This window comes from Phocoena sinus, chromosome 7 (genome assembly GCF_008692025.1).
Source record: "Phocoena sinus isolate mPhoSin1 chromosome 7, mPhoSin1.pri, whole genome shotgun sequence".
In the NCBI taxonomy this organism is placed as follows: domain Eukaryota; kingdom Metazoa; phylum Chordata; class Mammalia; order Artiodactyla; family Phocoenidae; genus Phocoena; species Phocoena sinus.
This window is the reverse complement of record NC_045769.1, coordinates 113,785,740-113,806,441: the sequence shown is the minus strand read 5'-3', so window position 1 is coordinate 113,806,441 and position 20,702 is coordinate 113,785,740. Positions and strand designations below refer to the sequence as shown.

General features: G+C 48.3%; 2 protein-coding genes and 1 non-coding gene across 4 annotated transcripts; 2 read left to right on the top strand and 1 right to left on the bottom strand.

Annotated features, from left to right (window-relative positions):
* Positions 1-6,103, bottom strand: IMP4 (IMP U3 small nucleolar ribonucleoprotein 4). Of its 2 annotated transcripts, XM_032637781.1 has the most exons (10): positions 5,909-6,100; positions 5,655-5,763; positions 3,949-4,032; positions 3,126-3,235; positions 2,915-3,047; positions 2,675-2,829; positions 2,498-2,592; positions 2,305-2,378; positions 2,063-2,224; positions 1-270 (listed from the first exon to the last, which is right to left on the bottom strand). In XM_032637781.1, the coding sequence occupies exons 1-9, from the start codon at positions 5,909-5,911 to the stop codon at positions 2,112-2,114; spliced, it is 876 nt and encodes a 291-aa protein (XP_032493672.1). In that variant the 5' UTR covers positions 5,912-6,100; the 3' UTR covers positions 1-270; positions 2,063-2,111. The 2 variants fall into 2 exon arrangements, with proteins under 2 accessions (XP_032493672.1, XP_032493673.1); XM_032637782.1 differs by lacking the exon at positions 1-270 and having other exon boundaries at positions 2,035-2,224; positions 5,909-6,103.
* A 571-nt stretch (positions 6,104-6,674) lies between these two features.
* CCDC115 (coiled-coil domain containing 115) lies at positions 6,675-10,899 on the top strand. The gene is made up of 5 exons (XM_032637783.1): positions 6,675-6,836; positions 6,908-7,011; positions 7,099-7,181; positions 7,829-7,960; positions 9,497-10,899. Exons 1-5 carry the CDS (start codon positions 6,726-6,728, stop codon positions 9,607-9,609), a joined length of 543 nt encoding a protein of 180 aa, XP_032493674.1. The 5' UTR covers positions 6,675-6,725; the 3' UTR covers positions 9,610-10,899.
* Positions 10,900-11,607: 708 nt separating this feature from the next.
* TRNAE-UUC lies at positions 11,608-11,679 on the top strand. Its single transcript has one exon. It is a non-coding gene; the product is annotated as a tRNA-Glu (tRNA).
* Positions 11,680-20,702: the final 9,023 nt, after the last annotated feature.

The following is a 20,702-nucleotide window of genomic DNA, read 5'->3' as shown; positions in this document are numbered from 1 at the left end:
CATACTGCTCGCCGCACGACAGGCCAATAATCGAGAGACGAGTTGTTGGGACAAGAAATAAGACTTTATTTGGAAAGCCAGCAAACTGAGAAGATGGTGGGCTCATGCCCCAAAGAAACATCTTGCCTGAGTTAGAATTCAGGCTCCTTTTATACTAAAAGAGGAGGAAGTAAAATCAAACACTTCCTGGTTCCCATCAGCCTCTGGAAAGGACGTGTTAATTTCTTCCTCCCTGCAGTCATTTACAGGTGGACCTGGTCAGGATGTTTCCTGTAGGTTAAACAAAGGTATTTTAGCTCATTACCTGGGAAGCAGGGTTCCCAGAGATGAGCCATTATGTATAACTCAAGCTTATAGGCAACATCCCTTTAGTGATTAGCTTGTAATAGAATACAAAAGTTTCTTTCCTATTACAGTTCCTATGGAATGTCCAGAATAGGCAAGTCTATAGAAACCAAAAGTAGATTAGTGGCTACAAGGGGCTGGGGGCTGGGAGTTGGGAGATGGCTGGAGAGGAATGGGAAGTGACAGCTAAAGGGTACGGAGTTTCTTTTAGGAGGGACAAAAATGCTCTAAAGCTAGACTGTGGTGATGGTTGTACAACGCTGTGAATATGATAAAAAAATATTTAATTGTACACTTTAAACAGGTGAACTGTGTGGGACATGTGCATTATATTTCAATAAAGCTGTTTTAAAAAAGACAAGAGACTTGTCAATCATTTGCAATGAATGGACCCAAGTTGGACCCTAGTTCAAACAAACATAACGTAATCAGGGAAAACTGAACATTAACATGTAGAATTCGGAATAATTGTTGACTTTTTAGGTGCGACAGTGGTATTATTATTCCTGTTGAGTCTCATCTTTCAGAGATATATGGAAATATTTATGGATGAAATGATATGGTGTCTGGGATTTGCTTCAAAATGAACGAATGGAGTGGATAAAGGGAGTGGTTGGGGCTATGAAGGAAACCAGACTGGTCAACATTGAGATGAGCTCATGGACTCACTGTACAGTCCTCTCAGCTCTTATGTTTGGAATTCTCCACAATTAAAAGACTTAATCAATCAACACAGAGGTGAACAACTGTTTCTATAAAGAGCTAACAGGTCACAGAGAATACACATACACTAATAGTCAATGAGTATTTGAAGATGCGTAACCTCTGTCATAATTAAAGAAATGCAAATTCAACTGAGGACCCATTTTGCACCTAGAGCTCGGGCAAGATGTAAAGTCTGACAGTTCACAGTGCCTACAAGGACACAGGAAACACTCAGATCTGATGATAGTGGCTGGGAGAGACAGCCTCCTGGAGGACAATTCTGCAGCATCTATAATCATTTTCAAGACACAATTCCACTTGCGGTAGTTTACTCATCAAATATACTCGCATAAATATGCACAGAGGTATGTTCAATGTTCTTGAAGCAATGTTTGTGGTAGTAAAAATAGGAAACAACTTGAGTGTGCGACCATCAAAGAGTGGTGAATCCACACATACCAGACATCCTAGATAACCTAGAAATATCCTCGGTAATCCAGGGAGAGCCTAAGGAGATCCTTAAAGGGAAAGATGGTCATTATAAAGCTTTCCACTGCTGGTGAGTCCAAGTGCACTGGGATCTCTGAGGAACTTTAATTACACTCAAAGGAGGCCACAATGAAGTGAATAAATGGTTTGCCTCTTGTTTATTTTCTGTCTGTCTCTGGCTGAGAGCTGGCCCCAGCGCCAAGCCCTGCTCTAAGTGAGACTTCCGTGCTCACACTATTATCCCCACTCCCAGATAATGAAGTCACAGGCCCCCAACTCCTGAGTGACAGAGAGCAGCACCAAATCTCCCAGGGTAGCACCAAACCCTCTGTGGCCCAGGGGCAAGCCAGCACATCAGGCCTGCCTTGTCCTAGACACGATGTCACCACCAGGCCTGAGAATGTCCCAGAGCTATCAGGTCCCCAGCTGAGGGGACCCCGCATCCTTCACGCTCAGCCTGACAGCCCTGTCCTGGCCACTCAGAGGCTAGCAGGGTGCTGTGGCAAGCAGACTTTATTCTGACCTCTCCCCAGCTCCCGGGTCCAGGTCCACATCCTGACTGGTGAGTGGGCTCACTCAGCACTCAGGAAGACCCTCTTGTGCGCGGTGTTGGTGTAGGGGTGCCAGCGCCACTCCACGTCTGCTGTGGCCTCCTGCTCCAGCGTGCCCAGACGGATCATGTACACTGGTGAAGGGGGATGAGATATGGTCACTTACACAGCCAGCATGCCCCTCACCAGATGTGGGATAAAGCCCCAAACTCACACTTCAGCTCAAAGCGAGGCCCAACCTCGGTCAGCTCCACATTGCGGTGGTCGGTCTTCTTGTACACATGGTGCCTGGGGCAAGGGGGGCAGGGTAGGAGTGAGGGGAGGCAGGGAGCAGCTTCGGGGTCAACAACAAACAGCACAGGGACACAAAGGTCAAGACCCCATTCGGGCCCAGCCCACTGACCCACCGGAAGGAGATGTAGTCGTCCTGGTTGGCGAAGGTGATGACCCGGCGGCTGTCATCTTTGGGCACAGGGAACAGGTAGCGGAGTATATCAGAGACCTGGGGCAGAAAGAAGAAAAGTGGCAAATGCCCAGCCTGGCACTCCAGGCCCCCAGTCCTCACCCCACGGCCTCAGACTCACCCGCTTACCCAGGCGGGAGGAGAAGCCATGCATAATCAGGTGAGGCTTGGCCTCCGACGCGGTGCCCAGGTCGGGGATGTCATGCCTCATGACCACGTTGCACAGCGTGAAGTACGCGGTCGGGCCAAAGGGCAGGTGGCTGACAATGAGCCCCACTGGCAGGGCCAGGTAAGCCGTCAGAGACCCTCTGCTCCCAGCCAGCCACCATGGCAGCACCCTGCTCCTTCCCTTCAGTCTTACCAGGTGTGCCTCGATGCTCGTGGACAACCAGCAGGTCAGTGACCCCGTTGGCTTTGCAGGCTCGCACCAGCGCCCCTACCTCATGCCGGCCACGGTTCATGCGCTGGGCGCCTGGGAACACCAACTTTAGCTCCTGCATATGAACTCCCTCTGGTTAGGACTGGGGCTCCTGGGGCCTGAGCATCTCCCACTAACTCCCACCTACTGGTACCTTTGCAAACATCTTGAGGCGGGAACTGGGATCTCGGGAAGTAGTGATCATGACCTTGGGATCCTCAACCCCTGCCCATCGATACTCATCATCCATGTGGCTGGTCACACCTGTTAGGAGCATGAGGCGCGAGAACATGACGTTGTCTAGAGAAGTGAAATGCTAACTTGGGGTGGCCAAATCCACCTAGAACAGCACTGACGATACCTTCAAGGATGGAAAGGCTCTCTACCTGCTCTGGGCCAACAGGGTGGCCCCCAGCCACACTGGCTACAAACACAAGTGTGACCAAGGAACTGAATCTTTATATTTGATTTAATTTTAGTTCATTGAAGCTGTAGTAATCACATGGAGCTAGTAGCTACCACGTTAGCACAAATCCAGATTCTGTTAAGGCCAAAGGTATCGGCTCCATTCTCTCATAACAAATATTTATAATGTTTGTGATTCCTTTCATATTTGTTGAATGATGCAGTGAATGAGACACCTGAGTGCCAATGAAGTGCTGATAGCTGAGGACACAGCAATGAACAAAATGGACACTGTTCTGCCCCAGCAGAGCCCACCGTCCTAGTAAGGGGGACAATCAACAGACAAAGCAAAGCAGAAAGTGGGGTAATACTGTGTCACGTAAATGGAATTGGAAGCACTCAAGGAGAGGTCCCCTGAGGTGTCATCTGTACAGAGCCACGAGGGCACCTGGGGGACAGTTTCAGGAGTGGGAGCTGCACAACCTTTCTTCAAGGTGTCTGAGGAATGACATGGAAGCCAGTGGGCTCAACGGCAGGGAGTGAGGCTGGCTCACAGGGTCAGGGAAGGTCACCTTCACCGCCGGCATCGTCAAACTCCAGGGAACCCTGTAAGGCCAGAGCCTCCCTGCGTAACTCGGTGGGAATCAGGCGGTTCTCTGCAGAGGGAAGACAGAGGGGCTAGTGAGACACATGCATGGAGCCTTCAGTTTATACAACACTGAACAAACTTGATGGGAAAATACCCCTTTTACTCCTTTCTGAGTAGAGAGGTGATACGTAACTGGGGGAGAGGGATAAAACTATTTTTGGCTACATGCCAACCTGCTAACAGTGGTTATAGGAGATTTCATTTACTATGGTTCCTGAGTCTCAAGACTTGAAGAGTTTCTAAAATACTTAATCACAAGTATGCACTCCCTTCGTAGTTAGAAAAAAACTAACAATTAATTTTTAAAGAATAAATGGAAACTGCTCTTTCTATACAAAGGTGGACCAGAAACCCTGAAACCCTCTTACAATAAAATCATTAATCGTGATGCTCTGGGTCAGAGGTTTCCTCTGTGAACTAATGCTAGACTTGGCAGAGGGGCTAGGCTGTGGGCATGCCCACTTTGGAGCATGCCCTTGATCCCAGCAGGTCCCTCCAACATGCCCTGGACAAACTCTTGCACATGTAAGAGAATGTTCACAGCAGCAGGCCTGCCCCAAACTAAAAATAAGCTCAACACCACCCACAGGGAAATGGATGAAGACCTCGTGGAATATTAACCTGCAGGAGCCCCACCTACACTCAATGGATCTTAGAAACAACACTGAACCAAAACAGAAAGCTGCAAAAGAATACACGCAACCTAATACTACCTTTACAACTAAAAATCGACCAATATGATTTAAGAATACAAACAAGCATGATAATCCTCAAAAAGAACAGCAAGGAAATGGTTCATTTTTAATCAATATTCAATACTGTGTTTATCTAAGTTGGAGGAAATATTTCTGAATTTAAATATATTCATCATTTTTCATTTCTTAACATGGGCAGATAGGTCACAGGTGTTTAACTTTACGCTTGACATAAATACTACATACACATACCTCATATACTTTATATGTCTAAAACCTAAGAAAATCAAAGTGAATCTAAAATAGAGGTATGGAGTTGATGTACTATCAGATAGGAAACAGAGCTCCACCAACATGAGAACCAACAAAATACGGATAAATACGGCATTTCCAATCAGGCATGTGTGACAGGCTCTTCATTAGTACGGCAAATGGAAAGCGCGGAAAATACTGCAAAGTTAAATTCCTAATTTACAACGCAAATAAAATTCAGTTCTACACGAGTGAACAGTTTCAAAATACAAGGAAGTCATAACAGCACTAAAAGACAATAAGATATTCTTGTTACCTTGTAGTGAAAAAAAGTAGCAAGAATAAAAACGACAGAGGGGAAATAAATATAGGACCACGTGAAATGTTTAAATTTGGGAAGACCTAGACACTGTAAATAAAATCACTACGCAAGTTGTAAAATCTGGATACTGCAGCATAAATGACAAGTAATTCACACCATCATGCAATCGACATTTGCAACCCATCAGGAAGATCCAACAGGAAAGGAAAATGACCAGTAAATACTTGAAAAGATACTCACCATACTAACACAAGTAAATGCTAATCAAAAGCGTTTGACACCACTGGCCTTTTTCCCGTTGGGTTTTAACAGGAAAGCCCAAGGGTCTTTACCGTGACTGGGGGGCGGGGACAGACGTACCCTCGAGCGCACGCCGAACCTTGTCCTTCCTCTCCTGGGCTGTTCGCCGAGCCTCCTCACAGGCCTTGCGATACAGGTACTCGCGGCGAAGGCGGGCCTCGCGGCGCAGCTGGGAAACAGCAGATCCGCTCAGACAAACCTTTTTCGCCGCGCAAGACCGGGCCCAGGAAACACCTGCCCCTAGCCCACGGGCCACATCCCCAGCCTCCGCGAGCCCCCGACCTCCAAAACAGGAGCTTAAACATCCCTATTACCATCCTGGGCGCAACTTCCACGTGAGTCCAGGAGTCCTCTTCTGGCGCCGCCAGCACCACGCAGTCGTCCCTTCCGCCCTCAACCGAGAAGGCCGCTAGAGGCCTCACTAGATTCTGCTGCTGCCGAGAATGCCCAAAGTTAAAATGGCTGGGAGTCGCAAGGCGATTGGCCAGCCCGAAGCTGGAGCAACCACTAGGCGGGGGGGGGGGGGGGGGGGGGGGGGGGGGGAGTTGTCAAGGTGCTGTCACGTGGCTTAGAACGGCCGTTAATAAAGGCGTCGGCCGTGGTTTCACTACGTAACGTGCGGAACGGGATGTTAATTAGAAGACGACGAACAGCTAAAATAATCATAATTGTAGGCTCGAAATAGTGCAGCAACTGTAAAAGCTGCACAGCGATTGACCGGATGATCGCCTAGCGGCCGGTTCTAGAATTGAATTTAAAGCCGCTCCTCCCTTAAAATGGTTGCCGAACAGCTATGCTTCCTTCCATCGCCACTGCGACAGCCGTACTTTAAAAAACGGCCGATTCCAAAAGCGATTCGGAGTCACCCACAGCTCTCGCCGACTATCCGGGTGGCTGGTCCCCTTCCGGTGCTCGCGTGACGAGGCGCTAATCACCTCCCCGGGCCGCTGCCCTGAGGGTGCTTATCCTGAAAGGAACTCAGCGAGTCGCCTCCATCCAGTGGGCGTCTCGGCCCAAGGCTGGAAACGCCCCCTCGGGGACGGACCTCACGCGCCTATTGGCTGTCCTTCTGGCACGGCGGACACTGATTGGGCGACCTGGGGAGCCGGCTACTGAGGGTGTGTGGATCCCATGGCGGCGCGGGACCCGCGAGCCGAGTTGGACTCCGTTCTCCTGCAGCTGCTCGGGGACCTGGAGGAACTGGAGGCGAAGCGGGCGGCGCTGAACGCCCGGGTGGAGGAGGTGGGAGCCTGGGGCGGGCGGGCCGGCACATGAAGGTTACTGAGTTTCACCGCTCTCCTCTCTCTTCCCAGGGCTGGCTCTCGCTCTCCAAAGCTCGCTACGCCATGGGTGCGAAGTCGGTAGGGCCTCTGCAGTATGCCTCCCGCATGGAGCCCCAGGTCCGCGTCTGCACCAGGTGAGGTCCCTGTCACGCTGCAGCGGGTGGGCAGGCAGGGGCCAGGTCGGGGCCGCCAAAGGTCCAGCCTCCCTTCTCGTTCTATAGCGAGGCCCAGGACGGACCCCAGAAGTTCTGGATGGTGAGAGCCGGCGCCCAGACTCCAGAGGAGGTGGGACCCCGCGAGGCAGGTGAGTCCCCCCGCCCCTTCTTCCCGTAGGGCCCCTTCCGATGTCAAAGACAAAATGCACAGGACAACAGAGGAGATGATTTTATTTAGGCTGTTACAATAGAGAGAGCACCCCAGACCTGAACATCAGAATGTAGAATGTCTCAGCAGAGTGGTTTTTTGCCTTAGACTTTTACAGGGAGAGAGAGAAAGTTATAGGTGAGGTCCTTTACAGTTGGAATTGTTTTGCAATCAGAGGAAGTCTCAGCTGAGCAGAAGATATTTTTGTCTAGCTAGTTTCAGCGGGACAAGCTTCTAATCTCAATCATTCGTGAGACAAAGAACAGGGAGTTGAAGGGTCTGTCTGGCCTTTCAGCATGTTAAGGCGAAATGGGAAAAGTCAGTATGTGGCTTTTTCACGGGTAAACAAGGGGTGTCATTTGCTGGTTTTATGATAGTCAAGAGAAAGAGTGGACAGATTCACATGAACCACAAGGGGAAGGGTGGTTCTTTGTAGTAAGCTGTTTTCCAGAACATAAAAGGTTGAGAGGATTTTCCAACTATCGGTATTTTCTAGGATCATGAGCTCAAATGAAGTTTAACATTGTGTCACTGAGAAAACAGGGGCCAGGTAACAAGCCCCCCAACCTCCAGCCTTTCTTTTTACAGTTCTGCGCAGGCGCAAGGGTCTCACGAGGACCCCGGAGCCAGACCCCTCCCCAGCTCCCCAGGACCCTCTGAACTGGTTTGGAATCCTGGTTCCTCACAGTCTACGGCAAGCTCAAGCCAGCTTCCGGGAGGGTGAGTGGACCCCCTATCTACAGGGAGCACTTGAGCACTAATGCCAGGGCTGGGATTAGCCTGCAAAGGGCTTTGCAGGTTTTCTCCATTGCAGACTTTTGTTGCACACCTTCTGTTTTTTCAAAAAGCGTTTATTCGCTATTGGCAGAGTTCCAGGTTCATATTAGGTGCTGGCAGTAAACAAAAGGAGCAAACAGCTTCATGGGATGTTTATTTTATTGAGGGCAGAAAAACAACATGCAAACAAATAAGTAGGCCCTAAATATAATACCAGATAATGAGACTTGCTATGAAAAAATAAGGTAGAGTATGGAGTGAGCTGGGGAAGCTGTTTTTTGAATGGTAGCCTGGAAAGGCCTCTGAAGAGATGAAGGAGAGAGCTTTGGTGATCTGGGGGGACAGTGTTCTAGGTGCAGGGACCAGCCAGGGCAGAGCTCTGAGGCAAGGTTGTATCTGGAATGGCAGAGAGGAGGCCAGTGGTCTAGTGGAGGGGGGCGGGGGGAGGGCAGTGGAGGATGGGGTAAGTGGTGGAAAGCTGCCCGTTTTTTCAAGTAAAAGCCACAGGATTTGCTGACAGATCAACTGGGCAGTAAGGGAAGGAGTGAAGTGAAGGATGAGCCCACAGTTTCTAGCCAGAATGCTTGAAAGGGTGGATGCCCTCACCTGGAGTGGGAGGGCTGCGGAGCAGCAACAGCCGAGGGGAAGTCAGGAGTGGTGTGGGGTGTGTTCCTGGTACTGTGTGGTGGAGATTCTGATCAGATGCTTGGCCACATGCATCTGGAGTTTGGAAGAGGACTGGGCTGGAGAGAGAGATTTGGGAGCCCACTGCATAACACTGGTTTTAAATTCCCAAGTTGCTAACAGGCACAGCATTAAAGTTGAAATGAGATAAGATCAGCAGAGGTCCTGGGAATGTGGACAGGAAGTAAGAGAAAAAAGAAGGGAAGAAACCAGTCGAGGAGACTTAGAAGCAACAGTGAGGCAGGAGCAACACCAAGAGGGTAAGATGTGCCCTGGAGGGAGGTGATCAGGTGTGTGGCCAGCTCTGCTGCCAGGCAGTTAGGCTGAAGACAGGACTGGCCAGTGGACTGGGTGGTGTGGATGGCCCAGAGGACTTGACAGCAGCTGTTCCAGGAGAAGCATCAGGTGAAAGCAACGTAGAGGTGGATCCAGAGTGTGGACCAATCTTGGGGGCAGAGAAAACAGGTAGAAGGAGAGAGGACAAGAGCAGTGAGGGGCTGTGATAATGGAGAAAAGAAGGAAATAAGGGCATGAGCCTATATTATGATCTGTGAATTTTTAGTTCCTGGTGGGTGATATAAGGGGGTCAAGGAAGTATCTGAGGAGGTGACATTTTAGCAACGACCTGAAGGACATGAGGGTATGGGTCCAGTGAGGTTCTCAAGGAGCCAATGCAAGGCTATACCTGGAATGTTTTAGGAAGTGTGAAGGCCAGAGAGGCCTGGGGATGTCCAGAGCCCCCTGAGTCATTTGTCACCACAGATACCATGGTGACAGTCTCTCCTCTTCCTCTAGGTCTGCAGCTGGCTGCAGACATGGCCAGCCTTCAGATCCGCATCGACTGGGGTCGAAGCCAGCTCCAGGGGCTGCAGGAGAAACTCAAGCAGCTGGAGCCCGGGGCTCCCTGACCTGCCACCACAGAAGCAAGGCAGTGAGCACAGCTGTTCTTCGATGTGGCTGCATTATCTCAGGCCTTCTTCCTTCACAGATTGCCCCCCACCCCAGCTATTCCTCCCTCCTTAATATTTCTCTGGTCTGCATGTTTCGAACTTTGTTAGGTGGGGAAGTTTGAAGGGACAAAGTGAGTAATGTTGAAAGCCACTACTCTGAAACCACTTCTAGACTTCTGTTGTCTCAGGACGTATTCATGTGGGGCAGGCACAAACCTGTTAGGTTAGTTCATATCACTGAACAACTGTAACAACCTGATGCATAAATCAGCTGTGGTTTTTCATTAAAGGATGAAATATTGAACAGTTAATGGCAGGGAAGGACAAGAAGTAGGTGCTTTGGTTTCACTAGATCCTTAAAAGTGATTTTGATGGAGGAATAAACCATACACAGCTAACAGATGAGGACAGAATGATTCCTCATCGATAAAACACACACACACCCGAGTAGATGGGCAGCGCTTGGCAGGTTTTAAGCCAGAAGGTAAAAAAGGATCGGACCTAGATTTTCAAGGGAAATCTTTCAAGAGACCATTCAAGTTTTTAAAAACTTGCCTTTATCTTTCCAAGAGTGAGTCTTTTAATTTGTTGAAGGGCCAGGAACTCTGTGTCAATTCATATTCCTACTGGCTTGTTGATATTTTTAGTAGTTTCTAGGAGCTAATTGTTATGTTTGATGGATGTTAGTTTTTTGTTCATAATATGAGATGTAAATTTTTTTTCCCAGTTTGTCTTTTAATTTTGCTTATGGTGGTTTTAAAAAAAAAAAAAGCAAACTTTTTATTATAAAACACATTACATTAAACTGCACAGACCAAATGAATAGCTCAAAGAGCAAGGTGAAAGCTATCATGAGCATCTCTCAGCTCTTGTGTTTTTAAGTCAGTTTTCTTAGTACAGTTGAATTTATCACTTAGCTATTTTATGATTTCTTGCTTTGGGATTGTAGTTGATGTGACGGTAAGGGAATTCGCCAGTGTTTTCCTCAAGAACTTTTGTGTTTTCAGGTGAGGTACAGGGTGAGTCCTGCACTCAACTTCCTATTTTCTACCACAGATCCACATACAGGGGACCACCCTTATCGCTGATTTGTGATGCCACCTTTTTCTTTCGATTAATCCCAATGTTGTATACCCGTACCATGTTCTGGCGGTTCCATTCTGTTTCATTGATCTTAATGTCAGACACAGGAACCACACTGTTTTAATTCTTGAGCCTTTAATACATACTTTAACCGCTGTAAGCGCACATTTTCTGGTTGGAGGGAATTTTTTTTTGTTTTGGCCGGTCCGGGGCTGGGCGGGGCACTACGTTGAGCTTGAGTTGTCTGTGAAACAGCCTAATCGAAGCACTGAAAAGGAAACGCTGTGACCGGAGGAAAAAAGGGCATCCCTCCACCCACATAAAAGGTTGAATTTCAGGCCAAAACCTGTTACCAACAAAGTGCCAACCTGTGAGATCTTCAAGCTAAAATGAGTTAAAGAAAGATAACACCCCGTTTTTCCTTTCTGAGGAAAAGATTTTCACGGGGAACTCGGTACTGGGGTGGGGGGAGAAGAGGTGTCTTTTGTTTTAGATGTCAGTTGACATCGAAGGACAAGCAATAGCCCTCCGTTATTTACCGCTGAAGTTGGGTTTCGGTGGCGGGGCGGCCAGGGTCCCAGCGGGGTGTGCTAGTGCGGACGGTGACTACGACTAGCGCCCAGCCACCCTCGCTTCGGTTCTTGGGAACACTTCCGGGAGGAGGAGTTCCCGCCCCTGGGAGGGGCCCGGATGTGCCGGCCGGCGCTGCGTAGGCGGGCGGGTCCATGAAGTGCGGGCTCGCGCAGCCGCAGTCAGCACAGATTTCTACCAGCCGGAGCAAGGCCTGAGGTGCGCAGAAGTCCTGTGATGGTGCTGACGACAAGCTGACGCAAATAATATATGTCGCATCGAGGGAAGCAGACGTTCGGAAGTTCCCATATGGTCTAGCGGTTAGGATTCCTGGTTTTCACCCAGGCGGCCCGGGTTCGACTCCCGGTATGGGAACGTTGAGTTATTTTTTTCTTACTTACTCTTTCAACTTGCCACAGTTTGGTTTTTTTCCACTAGCACACCTCACGTCAAATTAAATGTCTCTCTCCATTTAAACCTGGAGAAATTGAGGCCCGGGAAGCTCTGGGCCCCATCGTCAGTGTATTAATCGGAAGTGTCGATTTTCATCACGTCATTGACTAGTTGTTCTACCAGTGAGTTACATGCGGTACCATATCCACTACGGGTGTGAGTAATAGTAGTAGTTACAGGTTAAATGTTTACTCCAGTATGTATTAGACCACCGCCGTGAAGGGCGCCCTGGGCCCGGCTCCTCCCTCGAGGGCGGCGCCGCCGCAGCCTGGCTCCCGGGCCTGCGGGGAGGGTGGGGCCGCCGCTGCGGAGCTGTGTCCGCGGAGGGGCGAGCGGCAGGCTGCGGAGGGGACCGGAGCGTTCCCTGACGGTTTTAGCTCTCTTTGGCCCGGCGGCCGCTGTGTTTGCCCTGTGGTCCAGTGGTTAGGGGTCCTGGGTTCTCACGGGGGCAACGCGGGCTTGCGGGCCGGGCCCGCACGCCACGCCCCCCGCACCCCAGCCCGGGCACTCTTCCCTTCGAACGGGGAGCCAAAGCCACAAGCATGAGTCAGGAAACGCCTTCCTCCGTTTTCCATCCCTTTACACTGTCGGATCAGTTAATCCAGGGAGCTTACGCGCAGGCCCGAGGCCCTGTCCCCAGTAGCGCACCACCACACGCGTGTATTCATTCACACTTCTGCGCGGGGGGGCGGGGATTATCTCTATAATCATATTAATTTTAAGCGTGGAAGTTACAGTAGGTTACAGTGGTTTCCGATCTGGCATGCACAGAGCTTGGAAGCCATTTCTGTCCTCACAATAAGGAAAAAGCTGAGAAAACTACAGTTTAGCCACTCGTCTTGGATCATGAGGAAATTGAGGTCGCGGGGCCAACTGCTGCCTCGAAAACTGGAGAGAAGAGTGAGGACAGAGAGCCAGGCCTCACCAGCCTCAGAAGCGGCTGCCAGAGTCAGCAACTTGTAGGAAAACTTGGAGGCTCACTGAGCGTCACACTTGTGGGTTTTACTCCAGGAGCCCTACCAGGTGCTCCGGGTCAGGACTGGAGAAAAAGCCCCCGATGCTTCTGGCAAGGGGAGGGGGAAAGGAACCGTTCGGAAACGGACCGGCGCAGCCTGTCCTCCTTAACAAAGGCCCATCCTCAGGGAAACTGTTACCAGAGCATACCCAACCTGGGGGAAGGGAGATACCGAACTCCAGCCCTCTCTCGCCGTAAAGGGAGGAACAGAAGCTCAGCAACACTTGTGAAGGTCACAGCCCACGGGCAGATGCTCAGTAAAAGACTAAGCCCTAACCATAGGATTCTAGACACTTCCCCTCCGCCCAGCTCTTACCACCACATAACTAAAGCTCCTGCGTTACAATAATAGGGGACTATAGCCGAAGGAACTGCTAGGCTCAGAATCTGTGTAAGAGGTCTAATGGGAAAGCCAAAGACAACACAAGACACAAAAATAAGAACACTGGAGGAAATTTTAGCCTCTGACACCTACAACTAGAGCAAACAATAAATACAGCCTGGTTCCTAGCCAGAAAAATACAAAAGCTCACACTAAAAGCCTATTTACCTCAGTTCTTTCTACCCGATACATCATGTGTAGCTCTTAACAAAAATTTAAAAGACAGATGATAAAACAGGGACCGTTTCTATGCCCTTGAGCCCCTGAAATTATTCAGACTAGCCAATCCTAAATCCCGTTGCCCTGCCTCTGCCTCTTGACTTCCCCTTGGTCATTCTCTGTGTCCCATGCCTCCACATGCGTCCCTACTCCCTCTCTTGGGAATGTTGAGCACAATAAACTATGTTTTCAGTGGCAATTGTCTCCTGATCTGTTGGCCTTACAATACCTAAGTAATAATAATAAAACATTGAAACAATTGGTCCAGCAAGCAGAATGGTTTGATCTCAGACCGAATGACTGATCTTGACTTTCTAACAGGTCTTCCAGATGGCAGCAGCAGGCACGCTGCTGGCTGGCATGTTGTTGCTGTAGCCAGAGCTTTTTTTTTTTTTTTTTTTTTTTTTTGCGGTACGCGGGCCTCTCACTGCTGTGGCCTCTCCCATCCGCGTAGGCCCAGCGGCCACGGCTCACGGGCCCAGCCGCTCCACGGCATGTGGGATCTTCCCGGACCGGAGCACGAACTCGCGTCCCCTGCATCGGCAGGCAGACTCTCAACCACTGCGCCACCAGGGAAGCCCCAAAGCTGCTTTTTGTTGCCTCTACCAGATGTTGCTGTGAATCCCGTTCATAAATTTTGGAACTTGTAAACGAAGTCCTCCCCTAGTTCCTATCTGAGTCAAGGTGTCAAGTGTCCAGGACAGAGTACCTGGGGGTAGTTCAAATTAATTGGCTACTTGTGACAGTTGAAAGGCTCCTCCAAGGAGAGTGAGGGGTAACTCTTTCCAAGTGCCATGGGATGGATCTGAGCAGCCCACGAAGTGGTGGGGCCATCAGAGTCATAATATTCTGTAACAGAGTTGGTTTCTTTGGCTTATTCCACATGATGGCAAGGGACTACTCTGAGACTACTGTGTCTCCATGGGGTCAGAGTGAGGGCATCCCAGCTACGATGACACCCCCAAGTGTTGCCCAGTGGAGTATTTGCCCTTACAGAATTTGAAATGAAATCTTTCAAAAAAATTTCTTTTTTGCGGTACGCGGGCCTCTCACTGTTGCGGCCTCTCCCGTTGCAGAGCACAGGCTCCGGACGCGCAGGCTCAGCGGCCATGGCTCACGGGCCCAGCCGCTCCGCGGCATGTGGGGTCTTCCCAGTCCAGGGCATGAACCCGTGTCCCCTGCATCGGCAGGCGGACTCTCAACCACTGCACCACCAGGGAAGCCCTAAAAAAAATTTTTATTGTGATAAAATATACTTCATAAAATTTACCATCATAACCATTTTTTTCTGTTTTAAAAAATTTATTGAAATATAGTTGATTTAAAATGTTGTGTTAGTTTCTGGTGTACAGCAAAGTGATTCAGTTATACATATATAAAATATTTTTAAATATTTATTTATATTTTATTCGGCTGTGTGAGGTTTTAGTTGTGGCATGCGGGATCTTCGTTGTGGCGTGCAGGATCTTTAGCTGCAGCATGCTAACTCTTAGTTGCGGCAGGTGGGATCTAGTTCCCTGCTTAGGGATTGAACCTGGGCCCCCTGCATTGGGAGTGCAGTGCAGAGTCTTAGCCATTGGACCACCAGGGAAGTCTCTAGTTATACATATATATATTATTAATAGTTTGCATCTGCTAATCCCACTCCCAATCCATCCCTCCCTCACCCCACTTCCGCTTGGCAAACATAAGTCTGTTCTGAGTCTATTTCTGTTTTGTAGACAAGTTCATTTATGTCATATTTTAGATTCCACATATAAGTGATATCACATGGTATTTGTCTTTCTCATTCTGACTTACTTCACTTAGTATGATAATCTCTGGGTCCATCCATGTTGCTGCAAATGGCCTTATTTCATTCTTTTTTATGGCTGAGTACTATTCCATTGTGTGTGTGTGTGTGTGTGTGTGTGTGTGTATGCCACATCTTCTTTATCCATTCATCTGTCAATGAACATTTAGGTTGTTTCCATGTCTTGGCTATTGTAAATAGTGCTGCTATGAACATAGGGGTGCATGTATCTTTTCAAATTAGAGTTTGGACTTGTCCAGATATATGCCCAGGAGTGGGATTGCTGGATCACATGGTAACTCTATTTTTAGTTTTTTGAGGAACCTCCATACTGTTTTCCATAGGGGCTGCACCAGTTTACATTCCCACCAACAGTGCAGGAGGGTTCACTTTTCTCCAACATCCTCTCCAGCATTTGTTATTTGTAGACTTTTTAATGATGGCCATGTTGACTAGTGTGAGGTGGTACCTCATGGTAGTTTTGATTTGCATGTCTCTAATAATTAGCGATGTTGAGCATCTTTTCATGTGCCTGTTGGCCATCTGTATGTCTTCTTTGGAGAAATGTCTAGTTAGGTCTTCTGCCCATTTTTTGATTGAGTTGTTTGGTTTTATGTTATTGAGTTGTATGAGCTGTTTGTATATTTTGGAAATTAAGCCCTTGTCAGTCACACATTGTTTGCAAATATTTTTCTCCCAATCTGTAGGTTGTCTTTTCATTTTGTTTATGGTTTCCTTTGCTGTGCAAAACATTGTAAGTTTGATTAGGTCCCATTTGTTTATTTCTGCTTTTATTTTTATTGCCTTCATAGACTGACCTAAGAAAACATTGGTATGATTTATGTCAAAGAGTGTTTTGCCTGTGTTCAGTCCCTTCAGCTTGCGTCTTTGCTTGAGTGGAAAGGACAGATGCCAGGACCCAAATGATCTTTCTAGCTCTAACAGCCTGTAATTCCAGTTAAATAAAAAGGAAGGAAATCATTTTGGCCCCCCTCTCAATGTTAATTTTTTTAATAATTAGCAGGAAATCTTCAGGACCAGTCCCCAGAACTGGTGGGCTTGTCTTCTGTGGAGGTTTGGCACTGTTCTGGGTGGGCCAGAACTTTCAGCCCAGCCTATGCTCCTAGAGAATGTATGCTGGGCTCAAGAGAATGAGATTAAGTGGGCAGTGAAGTTAGCTGGATCCTCTATAGAGGCATAGCAAACTCCTTGAGGGTGGCCCTTGGCACCTCAAAATCCTTACCAGACCTTGGTCCAGCATCTGGAAACTCTTGTTTCCAATTTTTTTCAAAATTCAAAACTTTTTCTCCCTGTTTTCTACTAGCCTCTGAAATTTCTAAAGTAGAATTTGGACCCAGCTGGGGGGAACATTTTTTTTTTAAGGTACATCTACATCTTGCTTACCCAGAAATAACTTTTCACTTTCATTTCTACCCATCAGAAATATGGTTTAAAAAGAAAGTTCTGAATATGTTTGGAGAGGAGTGAGCAGTTTGGGGTGGAGGCATATTTTGGGCCAGCATGACCCGGGGGTCCCTGCATCTGAGAGTCCTACTTCATTACTGGAGAGACCAGCCAAATACTCATAGAACAACTAGAAAATGACCAAGTGCTCAACAGGCTTCCAGAGCAAGAGAAAGGCCTGGACTGGACAGAGCTCACAGAGCTCCTTAGGTTTCAATAAGCCTCGAAGGGGAGTGAGAGTTCAGGCAGAGAAGGTTCTTGAAGAACAGCCTCTCAGAACACTGTGCAAGGACAGGTCGACAAGGTAACCCAGGTTATGTAAGGTCTGGGGTTGCTCATTCCTTCATCATTCAGTTCTGCCTGTTCTGGTGGAAAGAGAAGAAGGAAATGAAAAAGAAAAGTGGGGAAGGGCCCTAGAGCTGGGCTGTGCCCTCTGCGCCCTGCTGGCTCCAGGTGGGTTGGGGCAAGTGGCGCCCTGCAGTAGAGGCTGTCAGGGCTCTGGCTGGGCTGCATGACGGCCCGGCGGATGCTCATATGACCAAGGGCCCAAGGCTCTGAAGTCCCTACCCCCTCAGCCCCAGCAGCTGGACCTCATGAGCTCTCGGAACCCAGCAGGGCCGGATCTGGAGTATCCCGTGATGGGAGGGCACAGAGAACACCAGGACCTCGAAATGCTGGAGGCCCTGGTCTCAGGCACACAGCAGGCTGGCCTGCCTCCTACTTTCCAGATGCAGCTGGTAGGAGGCATGGGCAGCAGAAGCGAGGCCTAGCGCCTGGGCCAGCTGGTGGTGCGCCCAGACCTGGCAAGTAGGGACCTCGCTGTGCCTGGTCCAGAGCCACGTGGGGAGCCAGAGTGGCCAGAGCAGGCCATGGGCTTCTGGGGCCCTGGCGTCAGAGCATATCACCTGGAACCTGCCCAATCTCCCCTGACCTCAGGAGCAGGGTTACTGACATGGTTATTACTTGGTTTGCAGACCTCCTGGGGACACCAGCTGCTGAAGGCTTTAGCCTTCCACCCCCTCCCTCTCCCGCAGCTCTTTCCAAAGACACCCTCCCCCCGTCCCTCCTCCCTCCCCGCCCTCCAGCCACTGCCCTCCCCATCCTAAAATCCCACCTGCCCACTATATCCCAGTGGCCTTCGTTGGCCCCCTACGGCAACACTGGCAGGAGGCAGCATTCCAGCCCCTCAACCTCACAGCCCCACCCAGACTCAGGGCAATGGGGTGGGCGGGGGCACTGACTGAGGGGACCCCTAACGTGCGGGCAGCAGGCTCCCTACATCCTTGAGTTCTTCCTATACTGGGAGCTCCGAGAAATTCACAAGGCAGGGGCTGCAGGCCACAGCTGACTCCAACACAGTCATTCCCTTTCCCAAGGGAAAGACGTTCCCTTGGCAAGACAGGGACAAGCCAAGAGAACGAATGTCCTTTTGCACCTGGACCCCATAGTACAAACTTTGTGTGCCCTTAGGTCCCAAGGACATAAGACCTAACTGAGGCCTCAGGCCCCGCTGGCGTGCTCATGGATATTGCTCTTAGAGAGCAGCGGGTGGGGCTGGCAGGCACCCTGCGAGGGGCAGCCACAACACTTCCTGGCCCAGCTGGAGCAGACAGCCCTCCCTCGGGGAGCTGCCCTCTCCCCCACAGCCTGCCCTCTCTCCCTCTCTCTCTCTCCCCTCCTCTCTCCTCTTTTGGCCACCTGTGGGCAGGGTTCTGGTCTGGGTGGGTTGCATGGTGGGTTTGCAGGAAAGGCTGGGCTACTGCCCTCTGGACTTCCTGACTGGCTTCCATTGGGTGGAGCAAGTCTGAGCTGAACTGGAACACAGTACTCAATGCTAGCAAACTGTATGCTCAAAATAGACCAATGGCTGACGTGAAATTTGGAATACTTCTTACAGCTACCATTAAATATGTAGTTTCCATGTGCTGAAAGTGACCTCCATCCCACATCTTCAAATTAAGGGGAATAAAATGGTTCATATGTGACTCATATAATTGCAGTGATAAGTGCGGGCAATTTAGTCATGAAGGAGAATGACCCTGTGTGATTCTCTTTGTTTCAGTTCCATGAGTCTCTGAGGACTTTGTGAAGTGTCACACTTTAAGTATCATTACTGCAGTTCAAGAGATCATTTGAACTGCAATTTATAGATGAGTAAATGAAAGTGTGAGAGATGAGTCCAAGGTCAACAGATCCAGAATAAGAAACCAGCTAGTTATGGTTTTTTCAAAGGCATGCATCAGCCACTTGGATACTTGATATGCTAACACTGTCCACCTAGACTTTAAATCCAACCTCACTGACCCATATATGAGATGGTCGAGAAACATTCGGGTGCTTACTTGAATTCTTATTTAAAAAGTACCCTTAGGGCTTTCCAGGGCTTCCCTGGTGGCGCAGTGGTTGAGAGTCTGCTTGCCGATGCAGGGTACACGGGTTCGTGCCCTGGTCCGGGAACGTGCCGCGGAGCGGCTGGGCCCGTGGGCCATGGCGGGCCTGCGCGTCCGCAGCCTGTGCTCCGCAGCGGGACAGGCAGTGACATTGAGAGGCCCGCGTACCACAAAAAGTACCCTTTACTGCTGCAACAGTGAAGTACAGTTCCTTAGTACATAACACTCCTTTTTTTTCTGGTCTACATTCTGGTTCCTTGTCACTATCCTGGGTTCCAAGTGAATATGAAAACACAAGGGGAAATAGTTTCCTTAAAATCACTAGTTCAACTGGTTTAACCTATTTACAAAAACAGGAAGGTCTGTCAGAATGAGAAAGTTCTTAGAGACCAAGGAGTTGGTACATGGGCACTCCAGCAGGTGACCACTACACCAACCATTCTTTTTTCAGATCATTATTCCTAGAGGTTTATTGATTTTATAAATCAAGTTTGGGCTTTGTTAATTTTCTCTATGGTTATTCATTTTCTATTTAACTAATTTCTGCTCTTTTTATTTACTTCACTTACTTGGGTTTGATTTGCTCTTTTTTTTTCTAGCTTCTTAAGAGGAAACTTGGATAACTGGTTTTAAACTTATCTTTTTTCTTTTTCTAATGTAAGTATTTAAAGCTACACATTTCCCTCTAAGCACCACTGTAGCTACATCTTACCAAATTTGATATGTTACCTTTTTATTATCATTATTTGAAATATTATATAATTTCTTTGTTATTTCTTCTCTAAAGCATGGAGTTTTATAAAGTGTATTGTTCAATTTCCAAATATTTAGGGCTTTTCTAGACATCTTATTATTACTGTTTTCTAATTTAATTCCAGTGTGGTCAGAGAACATAATTTGTAATATTTTAATATATTGGTATACATTGACCCAGAATATCTCAGTGAATTTTCCATGTTTACTATGAAAAAATGTTATTTTTTTCTACAGTAGTTAGGTGGAATCGCCGATAAAAGTCAATTGTGTCAAGATTAATAGTGTCATTCAGAAACCTTCTATGTACATATTGATTTTTTGTGTAGGTGTTCTATCAGCAAACCTTAATTATATATTTTATTCTTCCAACTTCTTTTCCAATATACACTTTTATATTCCATGTTAGTAGTTCACTAAAATTATATAACTCATCTTTGGAATTTCATAAGCAATTTTAAACTGTAAACAATACTTATTAAAATTCAATAAATACATATAGGTGGTAGCCAAACCAACTTAATTATTAATTAACTAATTCATAGTGATCATTAAATAGGTAATGTTTTAACATTACAATTCCCTTCTAAGTGTTTTTATTTCCAGGTAACCCAAGTCTTTTTTTTTTTTTTTTTTTTTTTTTTTTTTTTTTTTTTTTTTCTTTTTGTGGTACGCGGGCCTCTCACTGTTGTGGCCTGTGGCCTCTCCCGTCGCGGAGCACAGGCTCCGGACGCGCAGGCTCAGCGGCCATGGCTCACGGGCCCAGCCGCTCTGCGGCATGTGGGATCTTCCCGGACGGGGACACAAACCCGCGTCCCCTGCATCGGCAGGCGGACTCCCAACCACTGCGCCACCAGGGAAGCCCAACCCAAGTCTTTATAATAAGTTTATGAAATTTCAGTTTCTCATTTGGTCAGTCAGTGTTTCTAA

Excerpts from the sequence above, each read along its gene's own strand:
- IMP4 (XM_032637782.1), bottom strand. Across the intron at positions 3,236-3,948 it reads TGACGATGCCGGCGGTGAAG|GTGTGACCAGCCACATGGAT; the intron begins GTGACCTTCCCT and ends TGCTCCTAACAG. Across the intron at positions 2,379-2,497 it reads GACGACTACATCTCCTTCCG|GCACCATGTGTACAAGAAGA; the intron begins GTGGGTCAGTGG and ends CCCTTGCCCCAG.
- CCDC115 (XM_032637783.1), top strand. The coding sequence starts at position 6,726 with ATGGCGGCGCGGGACCCGCGAGCCGAGTTGGACTCCGTTCTCCTGCAG. Across the intron at positions 7,012-7,098 it reads CAGGTCCGCGTCTGCACCAG|CGAGGCCCAGGACGGACCCC; the intron begins GTGAGGTCCCTG and ends CTCGTTCTATAG. Across the intron at positions 7,961-9,496 it reads TCAAGCCAGCTTCCGGGAGG|GTCTGCAGCTGGCTGCAGAC; the intron begins GTGAGTGGACCC and ends CTCTTCCTCTAG.